At 42.6% G+C, this 20843-nt stretch overlaps 2 protein-coding genes and 1 non-coding gene across 5 annotated transcripts; 1 reads left to right on the top strand and 2 right to left on the bottom strand.

Moving 5' to 3' along the window:
• The first annotated feature begins 552 nt into the window (after positions 1-552).
• Positions 553-12824, top strand: gtpbp2a (GTP binding protein 2a). Its single transcript, XM_071922014.2, has 12 exons — positions 553-933; positions 2099-2125; positions 2803-2987; positions 3248-3356; positions 3482-3679; positions 4034-4208; positions 8270-8489; positions 8713-8848; positions 8960-9018; positions 9119-9290; positions 10171-10335; positions 10572-12824. The coding sequence occupies exons 1-12, from the start codon at positions 739-741 to the stop codon at positions 10752-10754; spliced, it is 1824 nt and encodes a 607-aa protein (XP_071778115.1). The 5' UTR covers positions 553-738; the 3' UTR covers positions 10755-12824.
• On the bottom strand, positions 5271-5353 carry trnal-cag (transfer RNA leucine (anticodon CAG)). Its single transcript has one exon. It is a non-coding gene; the product is annotated as a tRNA-Leu (tRNA).
• Positions 12825-13688: 864 nt separating the features above from the next.
• Positions 13689-19737, bottom strand: polh (polymerase (DNA directed), eta). Of its 3 annotated transcripts, none has more exons than XM_071922036.2 (10): positions 19521-19737; positions 18481-18615; positions 17630-17856; positions 16981-17159; positions 16763-16866; positions 16502-16621; positions 16089-16212; positions 15762-15827; positions 15426-15598; positions 13689-15320 (listed from the first exon to the last, which is right to left on the bottom strand). In XM_071922036.2, exons 1-10 carry the CDS (start codon positions 19655-19657, stop codon positions 14222-14224), a joined length of 2364 nt encoding a protein of 787 aa, XP_071778137.1. In that variant the 5' UTR covers positions 19658-19737; the 3' UTR covers positions 13689-14221. The 3 variants fall into 3 exon arrangements, with proteins under 3 accessions (XP_071778137.1, XP_071778140.2, XP_071778141.1); XM_071922039.2 differs by having other exon boundaries at positions 13689-14352; XM_071922040.2 differs by having other exon boundaries at positions 14225-14357.
• Between the last annotated feature and the right edge of the window lie 1106 nt (positions 19738-20843).

Here is a 20843-nt window from a genome sequence, read left to right as displayed (position 1 = left end):
CAATACTTTAATTAATATAGTTGATTTTTGTTTGTATTTGTGGTTGTTGGCCTTGTGATACAGATTATGGATATCACCATTTAGCAATTTTTTTTGTTTACCAGTACATCACTGAATATATGAATTCATAAATGAAGTGGTATTCCCAATTAAAGGCTAACACAACAAATCAATGAGCAAAATACAAGTTACTGCAGTTCTATAATTTAATGTGCCTTAGGTCTAAAGGCCTCAGGTCTAAAGGTCTCTTCGGTGTTGGTGGCATCACTGTTGTTGTAAACAAGTTGTTTCTACAGTCTCTGGCAGTGTAAACCGAGGAGGTGTAAACCAATGCAATTATTTCCTTATTCGTCTGATGCAAAAGATCGCAAAACATTGTATGTGTATGCTCTCGGACACTGGATGGCTAGATGGGCGGAGTTTCCGACTACAGGCCATCTGCTGTTAGTCAGATGAGCAAAAGCACCGTTCACCCGGGCGGTCTTGATGCTCAAATCACGCACACCCGTTGACATTTAGGGTTCTGACGTAAATTCACTGTAAACTCAAAACGAGCCTCGGACGGTGTTGTTATTGTCCGGTTGGAAGAGGGGGGTTGTTGCTTTGTTTTGTTTTAGGAACTGTAAAGCTACCACCAGCAGGCGAATTGCATTTAAACATAAAAGCCTGCATGTTATAATTTAATATTTTAACGTCATATTTATCCAGGTAGTGGTAAGCGAGGTCCTAAAGTAGCTGATGGATACGCGGGTATCAGAGCTTTTTGGTTCAGGAACTGGACATTGTTCTGGATCTCAAGGAGTTGGATCTAACCCGGGAAATGGCTTTGGGATAGTTCCTAAAAAAGCTTGTGCAAAGAATTACAAAAAAGCAAAGGGTCGATCGTCTCGAAACTTCAAACCAAGCAATAACCCCCCATATCTACCTCCAGAGGTAAGGTTGAAATAACCATCATAGCTGCCGCTAGCCCGGGGAAGCTTGCTCAAGCTAGCATTATTTATTATTCAGACTGTTAACGAAATGTGTGTGTGTGTGTTGGGATGCATGGGTCGTGTAGTAATCTAGCATTATCTGTTGCATTTCCTGTCCGGTCCTCAGCATTACTCTAACCTTAACAAATGTCCTCGAAGTTAATTTGCATCCAGTGACACGTAGTCGGTAGTAGAATGAAATGAATGAGATTTTCTTACTCAGCTAACGTTAGCTATTTAGCCTCTGTAGTTACAATCATAGCTGTGAGCTAATGTGTGTTTATTTTAATACAGAAGCAAATTCAAATCAACAAGTGCAATATTGCCGCTTGCTATCGTCATTTGTTGACGAAGTCGGCTAGTAGAGGAGGAACAGCTGTGTTTGTAAATATCGTCAGGGGGAGGGAGTGCGCTTGGTCTACTCATAGCTAGCTAACGATACTATTACAATGTCCGTGAAGTACACTGAACTACAGGGCTGTAGATTGCTTAACTACACAGTAATTAATGGCACATGTGCAGTATTATATATTGAAAGTTACTCAGTGATTAACTAGTATTTTCCCTCAGAAATTTGAGTTGAGCTAGAGACCTAAAGCTCAATTTAAGATTTAGGTCAAATCAGCTACATTGTTGTGTATGGATTACAGATTGTTTAGGGTTAGCATTAACTCTAGTAACAGTAAAGGATATTGCAGCTAACTCTGGTAACTCTTGCCCCTGGGACATGTCTGAACATGCATGGCTCCATTTGTTGTCTCAGCTGATCTGTAACAGCATGTAAGCAGACCCACTGCCCTAAATAGTGTACTGTAGTAATGATCATAGTTGTTGGTATGAATGGGAGACTTTTCCCCATTTGAGAATATTGACTTTTACACTTCCACATTAATGTCCTTTGTCTGGTAAATAACCATACATAAAGACTAGCTACGCTATTGGTCGTTTTGAACAGCTCTCAGTAACTATTCACACACTAGTGCACTGACCGCTCATTCGGTCAGATTGCTTTTCTTTGTGTCTTTTAACAAATCAATGGCCTATTGTCTCACTTCTCTACAGTCTGACAGCTGTTGTTCTTGTTCTCTCTCTCTCTCCCTCTCTCTCTCCCTCTCTCTCCCTGTCAGGCTGAAGAGGGCAATATAGAGTACAAGGTAAGCAAAAGTGCTGTTACAGTAGGTGTGTGAGATCCACATCAGTTAAAAAAAAATTCAATCCACTTACATTGAACCTTTTGTTTTTTTTACTTATATTTTTTAGGGTGCCTGATATGTGGGATTGAGGGGGGCGGGGTTTAATGGTGGGTGGGATTGCTACAAAAATGCCAAAAAATAATTTTGTGAAATTATCTCTGTATATCTATCTTTCAAATTCAAAGATAATTTTTTTTTTCCTATTCAACACCTGTTTTTTCCAATGCTATATTATACACAACTGCTCTCTTATCTCATTGTAAACTCAGACATTGTCATTTGTTAGTCTGTTGAAGCTACTTTGCTAATGGTACTATTTAATTCAGAGGTGTAGGTCAATCATCATTACAATTAGCTGTCAGCAGCAGTATGTAAATTGCACGTTGCAAGTGATCCACCCTGGAAAACCAACACCACAGTGGATTAGCAAGAGCATTTTTAGGATGATATGGACAGCTGCTTTCCCCACCATGTAAACAAGAGGCTCGTCTTTCTGGCCTACAGTACTCCTTAATACTATTATTAAGTTAATATATTATGATGTTATTCACTGACTAAACCCCATTCAAATGGATGGCTACCCACAGACTAGGTTAAAGTGCAGCACTGATTTCTGAGGTCTTTCCCCCCCTGCCTAGTTGAAGCTGGTGAATCCCACGCAATACCGCTTTGAGCACCTGGCTACACAAATGAAATGGCGGCTGCAGGAGGGCCGAGGCGAAGCTGTCTATCAGATTGGTGTTGAGGACAATGGCATGCTGGTGGGACTGTCTGAGGAAGACATGAGGGCATCGCTGAAGACCCTCCATAGGATGGCAGAGAAGTAAGGCCAGAAAGTATCATCACTGTCTGACATTCAGCCATGTTAATGCTTCCTTTGTTTGGTATTGAACAATATTTTGCCATGAAAAAACTATTTGGGTCAATTCCAAATCTGCATAGGTCTGCTCTGAGTGATAGGCAATAATTTTGTGATTACACAAATCAAATACCATACTTATTGTTTTTTTTTTATTGGTCATATGAATACAGGAATAGATGCTACATGATTTTGACTGGTCTATTTATTAACCATTCTCTCAGAGTTGGAGCTGACATCACTGTTCTCAGAGAGCGAGAGGTGGAGTACGACTCTGACGTCCCTCGTAAGATCGCTGAGGTCCTCATTCGCAAGGTGCCAGACGACCAGCAGGTAAGTAGAGCCACTGTGGCGCAATGTTGCTTTTAGGCTGTGGCTATTGTTTTGTTGCTGATTCATTCATTTTTAAAACTGTCTAACTGTTGTAACCCCTTTTGTCTATGTGTATTTCCCCTCAGTTCTTGGACCTGCGGGTTGCCGTACTGGGTAACGTGGACTCGGGCAAATCCACTCTGCTGGGTGTTTTGACGCAGGGCGAGCTGGACAATGGACGGGGGCGAGCGAGGCTCAACCTCTTCAGACATCTCCATGAGATCCAGACTGGACGCACCTCAAGCATAAGCTTTGAGATCCTCGGCTTCAACAGTAAAGGAGAGGTGAGAAAAGATAGAGCACCAGAGAACAAATAGTGTGTGCCCTAGATGTATACACTTCCATCATTTGTCATAAATGGCAGCACAACAAGTTAAATGTATTATGTGATGGTAATTACTGGATTGACTTACTAGGGTCTTCAATCAGATCAGGCAAGAAAACGGTTCTAGTGATAGATTTGAAGAGGAGAGAATGAGTCTCATTCAATGTAATATTAATGTAACAATGTATTATCCATCACACCGCTGCATCTGCAATTCATTTTAATGTCTAGACCTAGACTTCCAAATTAATAACAATTGTCCCTTAGCCCACTTTGCAACATCAGACATCAATGTTTATTTATCTTTCCCCAGGTTGTGAATTACAGCGAGTCTCGGACGGCAGAGGAGATTTGTGAGAGTGCCTCTAAAATGATCACATTCATTGATCTGGCGGGCCACCACAAGTACCTGAAGACCACTATCTTTGGCCTTACCAGCTACTGCCCTGATTTCGCTATGCTGGTCGTCAGCGCAAATACTGGCATTGGTGAGGATTTTTCTAACACCTCTTATAATTTTGTAAGAGCTCTATCTGTATTTCGCAGGATAAATAAACGGTACCATCTTAAAGAGGAATGCCGCCCATTTTCAGTAGTAAAATATGTCTTTTCTGTATCCTTTGGGGAATACTGCGATCGTAGGAAAACAATTTTAATCAGTTCTAGAGACAATTTGCTGATAATGTGACCTGACCCAGCTGAGCCTGCCAATTCTTTCTCTAGAACTGATTGGAATTTTCTGTCTGTGATCACAGTATTCTCCGTAGGGTAGAGAAAGACATATTTTACTCTTGAAAATGGATGGCATTCCCCTTTAAGTCAGCCAGAAAGTATTTTTATCTCTGTGTGCACTTTATCTGGTCACTCGACTATTCAACAGATAAGCCCGGTTGAAGGTGAGTCTGTCACTGGGACACAGGCTGGTAAAAGACGGAATAGCACAGCACACTTGCCGGGGCAGTCTGACACTGTTACCTATGTTTGTGTACACCACACCTCCACCCTGCAGTGGACGTAAGCAACTGTGGCTTAGCGCTTTACAGACATCTGATATCTGAGTTTATGTAACAGACCACCCTCCCTACCATAACTGCCCTACCCCTCCCCCTCCTCTCTGCCCGCCACTACTAGTCCCAGAATATCTCAAATACCTTCCATTCATCTCTGACCCTGACCCACCAGTAGCTCTGTGTTTGGTCCCATGGGGATTTGGTGAACCTGAGACCTGCAGCTGGGTCAGTGAGCTAAGACTGAGTAAGTCGATGCTGCTGACTTTGCAGAAAGTAGACAGCACAGAAATTTTGACCACATTCTTACAGGGTTTTGCCTTCTGCTTATTGATATGACTTTTTGCAGTTCCTTTGATTAGTAGGTGCTGTATTAGTGCAATATGGCTTTCACCAACCCAGACTTGAGTGTGAGAGCAGGAGCCCATGTAAGACTCCTTGGACACAGTTGAAATATGAGCTGCAAAAACTGGTGGGACAGGCTAGACAGATTTCTTTGCTTTCGTTTACTGGTCGGTTGCTAGGAATTGGCAAAAAGGTTTCTGTCAGAAGTGGGATTCGAACCCACGCCTCCAGGGGAGACTGCGACCTGAACGCAGCGCCTTAGACCGCTCGGCCATCCTGACTTATCTGTGCTGTGAAAATAACTCTGCCAGATGACTGGGAGGAGGGGGGGGGGGGGGGGGGGTGTCAGGCGCAGCAAGCAGGCCCAGATAAAAACCCTCTGTGTAGTAGCTTGTGATCCTCCTCTGTGTATATAAAGGAATCTCTGTTTTTGCTGTGTCTTTTGAAGCATTAGCCATGAATGAGATAGCAAGGGCAAGCACTCTGAAGTTTTTTTCTTCTTTTAGGAAGTGTGGAGGGGGCATGTAGTCTAAACCTGAGCCTTGGAGACAACACTCTTTAGTTAGCACTCCAACTCACAGACCTCTGGCCTTTTTAGTTATTTGGGTTAACTATATTCAGCTGCTGTCAATGTATTGCTGACAGTTTTCAGGTTTGATGAGGTCAGTTGCCTATATGGTTTCATTGATTTTGCAAAAGGTTGCTAAGGTAAAAAATGGCACTCAAACCCACACCTCCATTCTTACATTTTATATCATGGACTTTACTCAGCCTGAAAAGAGCAGTCCTGCATTTTGGAAGAGTTGATAGGACAAGAAACCTGCCCATGTTTAGTTCACTAAACCTCACTCTGTACACTATTCCACACACTGCTGAGTTTTTATGTACAAAATGTTGGTAGACGTTTCACCAAGGGGGATTTTTCTTCACAGCTAAAAGCAGTATAAAAATAACAACAGGAAAAGAAAAACGGGCAGAACGTTATTGTCCTCTACCTCAGTGGTTCTCAACCAAGCTTCAAAGAGAGTCATGAGTATGCAGGCTTTCATTCCAACCAAACACTACAGCAGATGATTTGACTGATCAGTTCCCCCTCTGTGGTTTAAGTTATGCTAATCCGTGAACACAGCATCTGTTGTAGCAGGTGTAGCTCTACCTTATATATCCACTACATAACTTCACTTTCACTTTCAGGAACATTTCACCACATAATAAAATAAATACACGACCAGAAGGGGAAGTAAGCCAGTATCGTCTGGTACAGCTTATCACTAAAGAAATTAGAGTCAGTAGGTAATGATGAAAGAAACTGTCAATGCCTCAGAGTAAATAGGCAGCGTTTTCTTTATATTCCTCCAGCAGTGATATGCCACCACAGCAGGAAAATTACCACCACCGCTGGAGAAATTAAAAATTAAAATCATTTCTCTAAAGGAAAAATAAATAGTCCTAGTGTTTAGAATTCATGTTTTTATCATGATAAGTATTCAAGGAAATGCATTTTTTTTAGCAGTCTAGGCTGGAGGGGATCAGAATGGGCACAGATGTGGAATCAAAACAAAACTGATTCCCTACAAAAAACTGCAGAGGAAACACTTAAAAAGGCTTCAAAGGGGAATACCACTCATTTTCAAGGACAATTTGTCAACATGAACAGTTCTCTCCCAAACTAGAAATCAGAGTATAAAGTCTAGTCTCATACCCATATACAGTCTACAGCATATTTAATTTTTTGTTGTTGTTTTTTATTTTGGCTTGAATATACTATACTATACTAGTACTGCATGTGCTTTTGTGTTTGTGGGCGTGTGTTCTAAAATAGGACATGCTGAGGGAAAATGGGTCAAGAATGAGGAGCATCCTTCAGGAGACACGGTGCCTGCAACCCAAGAGCTACAGCTTTAATTATGAAACAGAGAAATTGATCTGTGTAATGCATAGGCCAAGTCTGGGGCTGTATCTGTGACGAGCCAAAAAGCCAAATGGCGGGTAACCATCTTGTATCATTCTATGATGCTATAACAACATTTATGGCATCTCCAATCGAGTCATCGTTGACATTAGATAGGATGAGGATATTTCCCATAGACCTCTACCTGGAACGCACGTAACACAACACACACACCGACTGACCTGAGTGAAAGGTCTCCGCCTATGTTCATGTCTCCCAGCTGGCAAAACAATCTGCTGCTCAGCTGATGGGAGGTGAATGTATTTTGGGTCTCTGTCAGCCTGTAAATGAGTGTTATGGGTCAGTGTCCTTGAACTCTTTAGTGATCTAGGCCTACTTGAGGCCTATTTCCGGACCGAGACATAACCTACCTATCTGTTTCCCTCACGTGCCGCCAACTTTGTTTACAAGGCAACATGACCCACCTTGCAAGCCTGCACCTTTGAGGACACTGCTGCTGTGGCCTCTGCGTTCCCTGTGAGAAGCCACTGGGCATTATGCACAAGCTAGGCATTAGTGACATACTTGGATGGTTTGGATATTTGCTGAATTTGTTCCCACACTGCTAGCCTATGTACTCTGATGACGTAACAATCATACGTCATGGATCATTTTACCTGGTCTTATCAGTTTGTGTACATGGTCTCCTGACCCTCAGACTCCATTGAGTTTCACCGTCTAGATAAGCAATGTTATCTTCTGCCACTAAAACCCTTTTCTGTACTGCATGGATATAAACTTCTTTATACCCTCAACAAGGGTGTTTGATATTCAGTGAGTGTAGAGCCATTGTGTTAGTCCTCAGTCAGTACAACAGAGTTATCTCTCCATACCCAATGATGTATTTAATATGTTATTGATCCTATAAAATGCAATCAGTCAGAACCACTTTAATTTGCCAAGTGCAATGGGTGCATAAGGAATTTGACCCAATTAATTGGTGCAGACGGATTACAAGACAATGCAGCAGGGTGACCTAGTGCCTAGAGAGAATGTCCCTGAACTGAAGTGTCTTTAAGCTACTGAATCCCTACCTGCTTTTTTGTTGTACATCATTCTGGATAGGAGTGTCATGCTAAATGCCTGAAATGAACATTGTTTGTGAGTGCGTCCATGTGAGAGTATGTTTGGGGGTGTGAGGCGGTGTGGGCAAGGTTGATTCCATGTAATGAAATGGACATTGTCACCTATCTCCTACTCCGCCTAACTTAATCCCCATCCCTTCTCATTCCTTATTCTGTTCCAGCTGGTACGACACGGGAGCACTTGGGGCTCGCCATGGCCCTGAAGGTGCCCATCTTCATCGTGGTCAGTAAGGTGGACCTGTGCACGCGGGCCACGGTGGAGCGCACGGTGCGGCAGCTGGAGCGCGTCCTGAAGCAGCCGGGCTGCAACAAGGTGCCTCTGGTCGTGGGCAGCACAGACGACGCCGTCACGGCAGCACAGCAGTTTGCCCAGTCGCCCAAGTATGAAACACATGCTGCTTTGTAGTCATGTATCACAGCAACCTTTACAAGTATATCAACCCACTATCCATGTTAACATTTTATAGTTACATATTGGCGTATGTGTTCTCTCTGTAATTTGGAACACCTTTAATATGTAATAACAAAACTGAAGTGGTGTTTTTGCGTGGTGACAGTGATATGTCTGTATATCTTGCTCACATGACTGCGTTCTCCTTGGCAGCATCACACCTATCTTCACCTTGTCCAGTGTGTCTGGAGAGAGCCTGGACTTGCTCAAGGTCTTCTTCAACATCATCCCTCCCCTCAGCAACAGCAAAGAGCAGGAGGAGCTTATGCAGCAGCTGACCGAGTTTCAGGTAGGTCTTAAGACACAAGTACTGTACATGTACGCACGCAAGCAGTCAGCTGGCACCCAGGGGTACAGGCTTTTGACAACGTGATTGATAGCAGTGTACATCCTTTTACAGGTGGATGAGATCTACACAGTGCCCGAGGTGGGGACCGTGGTAGGAGGTACTCTATACAGGTCAGTGTGGTGCTTAAGTGCTTATCTCTTGCTCTTTCATCCAACTTGCATTGTTTGGGGTAATACAGGCTGTAACCTCATATTCTCTCTGGCTGTACAGCGGTATTTGCCGTGAGGGAGAGCAGCTGGTGGTAGGGCCTACGGACTCGGGCCAGTTCCACAAGCTGACCGTCGGCAGCATCCAGAGGAACCGCTCGGCGTGCAGGGTGCTCAGGGCCGGTCAGGCTGCCACACTCGCACTGGGAGACTTCGACCGGTCACTACTACGCAAGGTCAGACACTTGATGTTGTGTTTGTTTTCACTCACACAGTGTTCCCCTGTCTCAATAAAACTTCAGCAAGAGTGTGTGTTTTAGGGCTTAAAGAAGTAATCTGCAACATTTTCACATAAATAAATGTCAAATAAATAAGTTGTAACTCTCTATCACGGATTCACATAACACAACAGTGATTCAACCTATACCCAGTTCATGAAATCTTACACATTTGCTGTTCTGAACTCCCGGAGTCGGGTTGGTCTTTCCTGGGAAAAATCCTCTGCCACACAGGAAGTGTTGTGTTTTGCAGCAGTAATAGCAGTTTGTTTGAAATAAATAACTGGATAGTAGTTAGCATGACCAGCGATAGCCACCATGGCTGAACGGACACAGAAAAGACCGATACCTACAGATGAACTTTTCATTAACAGAAAATCCAAGGAAAAAGACATCACAGTGCTGCAATGACCACAAGATGATGCCAAAATGGTTAACCTGACAATTATTTAATGGGTTCATCTAAACGACTACAATGAAACAAACTTTTGCAATTGAGTGTCAAAGTATCAAATTTTATGTGGAATAGGTCATTACTTGCCCACACTCACTCTGAAAGCGTGAGTGAGAGTAGGTAGCTAGTGAATGTTTCTGCCTGTCTTATGGTCTTGTAGATTTACATATGTTTGCTATGGTACTTATTTGCATGGTAATATATCATTCTGTTAAACCCTGAATTGGGCCTCTGTATGAATGCTCACCCTGGATTATGGCACAAGGGATAGCAACATCACTCCCTGTGTATTGATAAATGCTTATAACCAAACTAGATTTCAGCATGTTACATACTGAACCTTAAAGTATATGCGTACAATGTCAATGTGTTTTCCTCTTGCAGGGCATGGTGATGGTGAGCCCAGAGATGGACCCTACCATCTGCTGGCTGTTTGAGGCTGAGATTGTGCTGCTGTTCCATGCCAAGACCTTCCACAAGGGCTTCCAGGTTACTGTGCATGTTGGCAACGTGAGACAGACCGCCACCGTGGTGGCTGTGCACGGCAAGGTTAGTTCCTCCACCGGCCCACAATCATTCCTGTCTGGGGAAGTTGTCCTCTACTTCTTCTAAGTTCTTAATGCAAACCCAATGCAAATGCTGTCCAACCTTCCATGAGTGATTGAGAGCAGGTTGGATTTCCATTCACTTGCAGATCGGTGTCTCTGGTTCTCTTGCAAATTATCCTATTCTTCATGCCTTCTGTTTTCTTCCTATTCACACATCCATCTGTCTTTTTACCACAGGAGGAGCTGAGAACAGGAGAGAAGGCGGTGGTTCGCTTCAAGTTCATCAAGCACCCAGAATACCTGAAGGTGGGGGCCAAGCTGCTCTTCAGAGAGGGCGTGACCAAAGGCATCGGTCATGTCACCAAGTTGCAGCCTGTCGCCCAGTACCAGCCATCCCACAGCGAGGATGAGGAGGCCTAGAGCCCAGAAAAGGTTTGGGGTCCAGGAGAACCACAACAGAACACACCGTCCCTTTCAAAACCAGCTTCTTTAGGGAAGTCTTTCTCCTCGTCATAAACAACATCCTGCTTTCTCCAAAGGCCACTCTGTCCTGATCTCTGCACAGAAAATCCCTTTCACAGGTTTTCGTTTTTGTTTTCTCACATTTTTTCTCATCGTATAGCTTTTCCAAAGCCTTGTTGTCACCAAGCTCCTGTCATTCTCTCTCTTGAGCCTTTTAAAGAACTGCTGGCATTTTAGTCTGCTTTCTGGTGCTGAGCTTTTTAGGTTGTTGCTTTTCATGACACTGATAAGAGGAAACCCCTCAGCCACCTCTTGAACTTGGTCACTTAGCACATCTACCAAAGTGAAATAGTGTCAAGAACACTATTACAACGCACACAGAGATCAATGAATGGCAACAAGTCTATAAAAGCAGTCATCAAGAAGCATACTGCTGACTCACACCCACGGCGAAGTGCTGCTTACACAGTTTACACACACTTGCACTCCTAAAACACACTTGGAAAAGGTGCACGCACAGAGCCGCTCGCACTGAAATATAGTGTTGATATACGTTTGGCAGGCAATTGTTTACAAACTCAGCAGTTACAAGTATGTGAGATGTTTGGACATCATGGTATAACCTCCATCATCATTGTCATTCTCATCACCCCACAGCATCTTTGTCTGTTACCAGCATAGTGCCTGACTGAAAAGGACAAGCCTTTATATTAGAATCAGATTATCATTGTTTGTGTTTGAATACTCCTGAAGCATATTTTTGTTTTTTTAAACTCTGCTATTTCATCATGTGAGATGATGACAGAAAGAATGGGGAAACATTTATGGTTATCACAGCTTGTCAGTCTTTTAAGAAGCAACGTGACCAAGGTCATCTTGCTCAACGCTATATTGCTGACAAGGGCACTTTATGAAGGTGAAGGAGAGCAGCGTAAGGTATGCACATTTAAAACTTGACCCTGTTTTTTTGTGTCAACCTGCCAAGATAACTCACATCAGCATTCACCTTGGCATTCATTTTTTTTTTGGAGAATTATGTTTATGATCACAAGTAATGCCTCAGGATGGTGCAGTGAGACAGTTAATAGTCTTACTGCCTGTCTTTAAAGTGCTTTAGTTACTCAGGTCAGTGTAGATCTTCTATTAGACAGCATTCCACTCTCGCAGAACTACTCCAGAGGAGGTTTCTGTTGTAGACTTGGGGAGTTTTGAGGAAAAAAGACAAGGATGTTTCTCCCAAAGAGATGTGTTTGATTATGCATTATGTATGTGAAGCTGCCTCTCGGTGCAGCGATGTTAAAACTGCCCTGTTTAAAGCAATCGTGTGTGAGGTACTTTATGTCGTCTCGTCACTTAAGTTACTGATGTCACTAACTATGAAGGGGTTTAACACAGTGCCTAATGGAACTACCATTCGAGTAACCTTCCATCACACCCCGAAGTTTTACAACTTAGTAAAGAAAATCTACTTAAGTTGGTGCTACTCCTTGATATAGCTTTTGATATCTAGAAGATGACTTAGGGAAAAAAATGTTAATTGCTACACTTTGTTCAAGGCTGTTGTTAGCCTTATCAATGTCTTATATTATTGCATGTTGATTGATGCAGAGAGATTGGTGTCTCACTGACATCTATGATAGAGGGGACAACTGAAATGTGCATTTTGTTGCACCTATGTTATCGTTATGCACGGTTTGTGTGCACTCAAAGAGGGGGGGAAAAAAGAATGTATTTCAACCAAAATATTTTATAATCTTTATGGAAAAAAAAGAGCATATCAGATGTTTAAATTTGATTTGATGCATCTGAGGAGTCTTTTATTTTATAGATTTGTAGTGGTTTAAAATTTTACAAATTCTTTCAAACACATTTTTCAGACTGTTTTAGTCCTTTTAACGACACCAACACTTTCACTTTTTTGCAACCACAAATGCAAGGACTGTTTTTCCTTTTAACTGAAAGTGTAATATTTGGATCATTGTTTGGGTGAAGTACGATATATATTTATGTACAGATCCAGTTTGTATATCATGGTGTACATAAATAAAAGTTTATTATCTACCTTGGCTGTTGCAATTGATTGTTTAATTTTGATGTCACTTTGACTAAATTTGATTTCTTTTTTTGCTGTAACTGTGTCATCAGCCACTGACTGTTTGTCTATTGGTTCCCATGGCACAAAGCATGACTCAGTACAATAAACTGAGCTGTACAAGGCTTCCCCTTCTATTTTATTATCCTGCTAGGCTACAGATCCTCCTAATCTGCTTCCTGGCTGATGCAAGACACAAGAAACAGCTTCACTCATTCAGCTGTACAAAAACACTCGTGCATTACAACACACTAGAAACAACAATGTAGAAACAATGTAAAGTATGTGACTCACCCCTAAATGGTGCAATTGCTCTCTTGCTATAGGCAAGCATGTTCTGTGGCCATCTATTAGTCATGAAGCTATATATGCATCAGGCTTATAATGCCTTTGTAGTCAAAACTTGTGTAATTCTGGTGTGAATAAACATCTCCCTTCACCTGCAACACCTTGCTATATAGTTACAATGACAGTGTGAGGCCTGGTGTTGTAATTAGCCTTTGTGATAGAATTTAAAACTTTTCATATTCATATTATGGGAAATTTAGTAATACATCCACCAAGTGAAAGAGGCAGTAGCCCTGGTTTCTAAAGTGTCCAAACCTTATCACCACCAGTAGGGCTGGTGCTCTGTGTCGGTCAGATTAGCTATGGCCTCTTCTTAGTGCTTTTCTGACTAACATGCACATAAACAAACAGAAGCACATTTCACCATAATTGCGATAGTGTATTTTTGATTGCCAAGTAAATGCCAAGACCATTTGCATTTGACAAATGTATACTCGCCAGTCTTATAGAAATGATGTATTTGTCTGCATCTCTGAGTGGCTGATCACAAAGCAAAATTTACACACATGTTGAGCATACATACAAGTGGCCAATGTATCATCAAAGCCAATTTCCTTGAATGTAGAAGCAGCAGGGCTGATACAGCACAAGTTCTAATTTGGACTACATCTGACATAAAATAGTGACATCTAGTGGCACGTCAGAGATAACACTACTTGTATACCTCAAAATGTCAAAAGTAACCATTTTATATAATTTATTTAAAACGCTTACAGTGATCCTTTTCTTTTTAAGAAACAAGAAAATGCATGAAGCTGTTTAATCCTAACAATTTTATAAAATATAGCACAATAACATAGATAAAATTTAAAGCAGGTCCAAGCGAGAATCCTGTTACATTATGGCTTTCCTTTGTTCCAGCAATTTTAACAAGATAATAAAAAAAATCACATGCTCTTCATACATAATTGTGATACATTTGCAGTATCACAAAATAATACAGTGCTTTATTTCCTTTAAAAATGTGCAGTTGTACAGAAAGTCCTCAGTTCTTCTTGAAGAAAGAATCCAGCGTGCCTATGCTTCCGCCCTGGGAGCGAGGCCGTTTCGGCTGGGGTCCTGACTGGCCCCTGGACTTTGTCTTCCCCCGGGACGGCTGGGCTGTGCCTGCTCCTCCTATTCTGACAGGGGGCAGAGGAACAACGGATGAAGAGGAGGTGTTGGAGGAAGAGAGAGAGATGGCAGTTGTGCTCACGGATGAAGAGGAAAATGAGTTCTGAAGGTCCAGGGCAAAGTGATAGTCATTGTGCTCAGGCATTTCCCAGGCCAGCACCTCCTGGCCACAGCGTTCACAGCTGACCAGGTCTTCTCTGGCCAGGCTAGGACGCTGCTCAGAGGGGTCAGGGGGGAGACTGGGGCAGGGGAGAGGAGAATCTGACCTCCAGGGGTGATTTTCCTCTGGAGGAATGTCCAGTTCTTCCCTCAACTGTTCAGACAGCGACTGGTGAGATGGAGACTTTGGCCTTTGTTTTACCACAATCTGTTGTTTTGTCTGAAGGCCTGAGGCAACGCCAAATGAGGCAAGTGCCACAGTGTCTTCAAAGCTTCCTATTTTGACAGGCCCAGACGTACGTCCTGTTTCTGGCTTGCTCAAGGTTGAGGCTGGAGGTTGTAAGCTTCTTTCAATACTCTTCTTGTGGAAGAAAGAGGAGATGCCAGTGTGGGGGCTGACTGAGCCGTTGGCCACAGAAGTAGAGTGAGAACAAAGGGTGGAAGAAGAGACAGGGCAGGCGGTAGCTGTCTCAAATTGACTCTCAATTGCAGAGGATGGCAGAGGGTGAGAAGAGGAAGATGGGAGAATTGTTCCAGAGCCTCTATCTTCATCCTCCACCGCTACCTCTCCTTTTGTAATCCTCTGCCTCTGTTTCTCAGCTGCCTTTTGAAAGAAAGACTGAATGGTGCCAGGTTGTTTGGATGTGGAGTCATTTTTCAGTCCAGAGGATGACTGGGTGGAGGATTGAGTGGTGGACAAAAGACTCTGGGTGGATGTGACATCACTGGAAAGGAAGCCAGCAATTCCCCCAGCTGAGGGCGCGTCACTGAACTTGCTAGCCGAGAGGTAAAGCAGGGTGAGGGGTGGACTCCTGGGGACAGAGACACACATGGTGCAAGAAAGAGAATGTATGAGATCACCCAGGATTTGTTCACCCATTGACAGTAAATATTTAACTGTATTATTGTCTAATTACCATGCTGCCTGGTGGTTTCCTGCTGTGTTGAGACTCTTGATAATGGCAAAGCTGTCACTGGATATTTTGGTTGCGTCGTAGCGCGCTAAAGCACAACAACGAGAGAAACTGCTCGGCCTCTTGTCCCCCAGCTGACGAACACCAACTGTCAACTGCTTAGCCACCCGACCGTTCTATAAGACAGAGAGAAATGACAGGCTTGAGTGCAGGAGAAAAAGCACAGAAAATAGGGACTGACTCCTGAGAATGTGTGTATGAAAAAGATAATCTGTGTCAGAGAAGGAAAGGAGAGGGCTGAAAGTCAAATAATATAGTATGATCATGGCTTCTCCTCACCGTTTCTCTGTCCTTGGTCAGTCTCTCCTCCAGCTCCAGGGCCAGTTGATTAAGCCAGTGCTGTACCTACACAGAAATCATCAAATTATCAACATCAACCAATGGCACAACTCACAATAAACCAATGGAAAGTAACGATTGCATGTTACTGCAAGGGTGTGACTCATGACTGTCTTTCTTACACATCTAGATTACATTCTTCCAATGTTTCTTCACCTGTTAAATCCTGTTTAATCAATCATAATGAGAAAGATTGGGTAGTGCTTCTTTTTAGTCAGAGATGCTCTGGTGTAATACAGGGGAAAGAGAAAGACTGATGGCCAGTACCTGATCTTTTGTAGCAAGCGATGTCTTCCCAGGGAAGTTTTTACTGCAGCCGATGGACTTAGGAAGCTGTCTGGGTTTTACCGCTTCAAACTCAATCCCCCGACACATGTCATACAGCCACGGGCTGCAAGGCAGTGAGATTCCATGGTAAATGTGGGCGGGAATCAAGGGTAAAGAAAATGGTCAGAATTTAATCAGAATTTCGAGTCAAGTTTATTTCTAGTGTGCTTTGAACAAACAGGCTTGTCCCTATAGGAGAAACTCTTAAGTTAGGACTTTGTAATCAAAGCCTGAATTCAAATAAGCATTGTGATAGTGGCTGACGCAACACATACAAAACCTAAGCAAACTCTACATGACCCAGCCATCTTATGACACTTTTGACTTTGAAATCAATATCTGGCCTGTCTCACCCTGTTTTTTCTCCAAAGTGCTCTCCCAGCTGGGCCTGGGAGAAGCAGGTCAGTTCTCCCATGTTCTCTACACCCAGGGTTTCTGAGATGGAGGCACCCAGCTTACCCCCCAGGTTACGACTGCACAGGTGGAACAAACGATACCAGAATTACTTTACAGCATATTGTTAGCCAACTTAGTTTTTACACCTGTACAACAGAAATGATGGTGTAAATTGTGAGGAAGAAATTCTCTGTAGCAGAGTAGGACTTTATACTCACATCTTGCTGATGGGCAGAGTGTTGAAAAGTTCTGCCACGGAGTCCAAAGGCACAACAGTTTGTCGATTAGGCTTGTTCAGACCACAGGCTAGTTTGGCCAAAACCTGAAAACAGTGGACAGTTAACTATGACCAAGACAAAGATAATTGTTGCCTTTTCAAAGTATTCTAACATAATTATTTTTATCTCAGGAGTACAGAAATTAGAGTTTATCCTACCTTATTGTGGGATATCCCTGCTGAACAGCGGAAGCCAGTGTGCTTCTCCACAGCTGCTCTCATGTCCTCCACGATCAGCGCCCCCACAGCTAGCTGCAGTTCTGCAGAGGCTTGCCCCCCCGACAGAGAGACAGGTTCGGATGCCAGCCACTGCTGAAGGCCCCGGGACCTCTGCTCCTCTGGGGACAAACATGAAGCTGTTAGGGAAATGTGCTAAGGGATTTCTTGCAGTTTTATTGAAGAAATTAAGCAAAAAAACGAAGCAAAAAACTGCCGCTTGTCAACACCAGTGTCAGTGTCATCAAAGTTTTGAGACAAATTATGGAAATAACTATGAAATTATTTTTTTGGGATAGCCTAATTACAGCTAACAATGGTCAAACTGAGATTTTGAACTACTCAAATCCAATTACGCCATCTGACAATATTTTTGAAGGTCAACAATTTCCTCAGCACATTATTCATTGTACCATTAAACTAAGCTAGTATATAAAGTACTATAAACTTTCTTATAAATTGACCTTACTTTACTGAAGGCCTTTAGTAAAGTTAAGTATATAGGGCTGAACACCAGAACCAAGCATCGACTGTCACATTGCACTGCTGATATTCACAGCAGTAAAGAGCTTTAGGTTTGGTTATAGCCTACCTTTGTCCAAGGCAGTGTACTCTGCTTGTTGCTCAGGAGAGCACTGTGGGTAACCCTGGATGTAGGTGGTCTTCAGCAGGTGAGGCTCTATCTCTTTGTCAGTCATGTTCTTCAGCCGCTGCTGGACCGCAGCCGTCAGATCCATGTAGGCCTCGTCAATACTGGCCCTCTCAATCACAGCAAAGCGAGACATCACCTCAATCACCTCCACACTCGCCTCCCTGTAACTACATAAGGTGGGTTGGTTATTTAGCCTAAAACTGAGCACTTTTTGAATAGGGTCCAAGAAGTGGATGGCTTAAAATACAGCATCCTTATTATTCATCCTATTAAGGAAAGAAAGTGTTTTGTGCCGTAAACACAGTAAGTGTGAATGGCTGCAGAGTAGGGCTGGGCAATAATTCAATATTATCATATTTCATATTGTGATGAAATTATGATATTGTAATATTGTGATACCCAATTCTGTTGTCTAAAGCAAAAACAAACTCAAATTTCTAACAAAATTAAATCTGCCATATTTTAGGGAGTATCATTTGAGTTTCTTGCACTGTCTTTTTATCTATGTCTTTATTTTTATTTTATTTATGTAAAGCACTTTGAATTGCTGTTGTGTATGACATGTGCTATATAAATAAACTTGCCTTGCCTTGCATAGTTTTGGTTTGATATCGACATTACCATGCAATTCAGTGTAATGAACATCAGTTGGTTTATTTAACATGTGATTTCACATATGAGCAGATATCACAATATATATTGATATCAAACATCCCGAAAACGTCCCTATGATTATCACAATATACAATTCCTTCCCTAGAGGTTACGTACTGTATATCACTAGCACTTACAGTGTGAGGTCCGCCTTGCCGTGAGACTCTCGTACTCGTGCCACCTGGAGATCCGGGCACAGCTTCTTTGCATCGTCGGCCCACATGTTCCTGGTGACACCATGGGCCCTGGCCTCGTAACTCACCGCTATTATACTAATGGAGAATGATGTTAGACTGGGAACCAGGGTTTTTACAAATGATAGTGAGAAGGTGAACATCTGTGGGCAAAACTTTTGGAGAAAAGTGGGAGAAGAAGGCGGCTGAGTTGCCAACACAGAGACACTGATTTGAATGATCCATGCAGCTGAACAGCCACTATCTGGAGTTAGCTTTTTATCTGTGTGTGTGTGTGTGTGTGTGATTGAGTGAGTGAAAGAGAGTTGTAATAAAGTAACCTACATAATCTAACACACACACACTTAAAACTGTTCTTCCTGTTCCTACATTTTCTAGTCATTTATCTCAATCACCACGTTCACTTTCCTTTTATAGCTCTTGTTTTTCTTCCATCTCACTCATTGTTAATGTTGAGTTTTTTGCCCATGACATTTACATTATTCATACTTCAGTAAGTAGAGAGAAAGAGAGAGATGGAGCTGAGAGAGAGAGAGAGATGAGCTGGACTTGAGAGAGCGAGAGAGAGATGGAGCTGAGAGAGAGAGAGAGAGAGAGAGAGAGAGAGAGAGAGAGAGAGAGAGAGAGAGAGAGAGAGAGAGAGAGAGATGAGCTGGAGTTGAGAGAGAGAGAGAGAGAGAGAGAGAGAGAGAGAGAGAGAGAGAGAGAGATGAGCTGGAGTTGAGAGAGAGAGAGAGAGAGAGAGAGAGAGAGAGAGAGAGAGAGAGAGAGAGAGAGAGAGATGGGGGAGAAGTGCGCGCGCTATTTAGATTTGGGCTATTTTTACCTTTTCCGTTACTGCACTGCTTGCCTGATATCAGACAGAATTGTCAACTCGTTACAGGTCTGGACCCAGGCAACTGCACTGCTGCTGGTCCACAGCAGTTACAGATCAGTTGCATTGACCATACAGTGAACACATTGTCTCTGTGTTAGAAACTCACCTGCCTCCCTTCCACGTCTTGTACTGGGCCACCACGCAGGGAGTGTTCTTCAGCGCCGGGTTCAGCCTCTGCTCCACCTGCACGTAAAAACAGTCCATGTCCACCAGCGCCACAACTCTCTCCTTCCCGTACTCCATCACGTCGTCTTGACCGAGGAGAGTCGACGTGAACAAGAAATATTGGATGTCGTCGCTGTGAATTCACGTCCAGCACACATAAAAAACAATGTTCACGGTCATATATAAGCTGCACCAAATCCTGCTCGTTTCGCTTCGTATTTCGCGGAATTGGCGCAGTTCAAGATATGTAAAAACGTCATCATAAAGCGACGAAGACAACCTCAGCGGTCGGCCATTTTGGTAAGGTCTTATTCGAATATCGTGGTAAGGTCGCCATAACCAAATAAAAACCATGAAGTGAAATTGTCATACTACTTATTAGCCTACTTACTTGGGTCTATACTGTTTTTTATTGTATCTGACCTGTAAACAAAAGCATTATTGACAAAGGAAACTCCTTCAGTTTAAGGATGAGATACATTATGTCAAGACGTTTTTTTTTTATATTCCCACACATTGGAGTAGCCTACGCCTAGTTAATCTGGATTCATAAGGGGGGCCTGACATACAAGAATAGAATAGAATAGAACCGAAACTTTATTGTCCACTTATGGAAATTCACCTTTGACTTCACAGTGGTGGATTAAGTCTCCAAACTCTTAATATGACCCTGATTCAATTCCATACATACAAGTAAATGATCAAACACCACAAGGCCCAGGGTATCTTGTACATAGTTTCCAGTATATCCTAGTTTCTTAAATTCTGGGCCGGGACCCAAAATTCTGCAGGGGTCCCCTACATGATAAAGCAATGTATTTTAAGTACCTGGACAAGAGAATAAATCCCTCCTTTGGATTGAAAAAAGACCCTTGCTCTAGAATAGGCTTTTCTGCACATCTTATAGTTTTTTTTTCATATTTGCATAAAAGTATGATCTTACAGGCCATACTCCACTTTCTGTGGTCTTTCAGGACTGTCAATTTCCTTAACAACTTCAAAAGCTTATAAAATGGCTTTTCCCTGTCACCTGTTGTGCAGCAGAAATTCATACGTAGCATTCCTGTCGAGCAAATGAGTCACTGCATGGAACCAGTGAATAATAAATCGATAATTATGACAGTTACGGTCAACCAACTATCCACAGGCTGGATCTTTTCCCATGATTGGAAACTCTTGTGTCAGACAACAAAGTCTGTTGTGGGGTATTGGATAACATATTAGTAATGGTAGATGGTGCCAAAAAATCTATTCACGTATTGCT

The sequence above is a fragment of the Centroberyx gerrardi genome, chromosome 15 (genome assembly GCF_048128805.1).
Source record: "Centroberyx gerrardi isolate f3 chromosome 15, fCenGer3.hap1.cur.20231027, whole genome shotgun sequence".
Lineage (NCBI taxonomy): Eukaryota > Metazoa > Chordata > Actinopteri > Beryciformes > Berycidae > Centroberyx > Centroberyx gerrardi.
Note: the sequence above shows the minus strand (reverse complement) of the source record. Positions and strands in the feature narration are given on the sequence as shown.

Excerpts from the sequence above, each read along its gene's own strand:
- gtpbp2a (XM_071922014.2), top strand. The coding sequence starts at position 739 with ATGGATACGCGGGTATCAGAGCTTTTTGGTTCAGGAACTGGACATTGT. Across the intron at positions 8,490-8,712 it reads CAGTTTGCCCAGTCGCCCAA|CATCACACCTATCTTCACCT; the intron begins GTATGAAACACA and ends TCTCCTTGGCAG. Across the intron at positions 8,849-8,959 it reads AGCAGCTGACCGAGTTTCAG|GTGGATGAGATCTACACAGT; the intron begins GTAGGTCTTAAG and ends ATCCTTTTACAG.
- polh (XM_071922036.2), bottom strand. The coding sequence starts at position 19,657 with ATGGAGTACGGGAAGGAGAGAGTTGTGGCGCTGGTGGACATGGACTGT. Across the intron at positions 17,857-18,480 it reads GGCAAGGCGGACCTCACACT|TTACAGGGAGGCGAGTGTGG; the intron begins GTAAGTGCTAGT and ends CACCTTATGTAG. Across the intron at positions 16,622-16,762 it reads ACTCTGCCCATCAGCAAGAT|TCGTAACCTGGGGGGTAAGC; the intron begins GTGAGTATAAAG and ends CCACCTGTGCAG.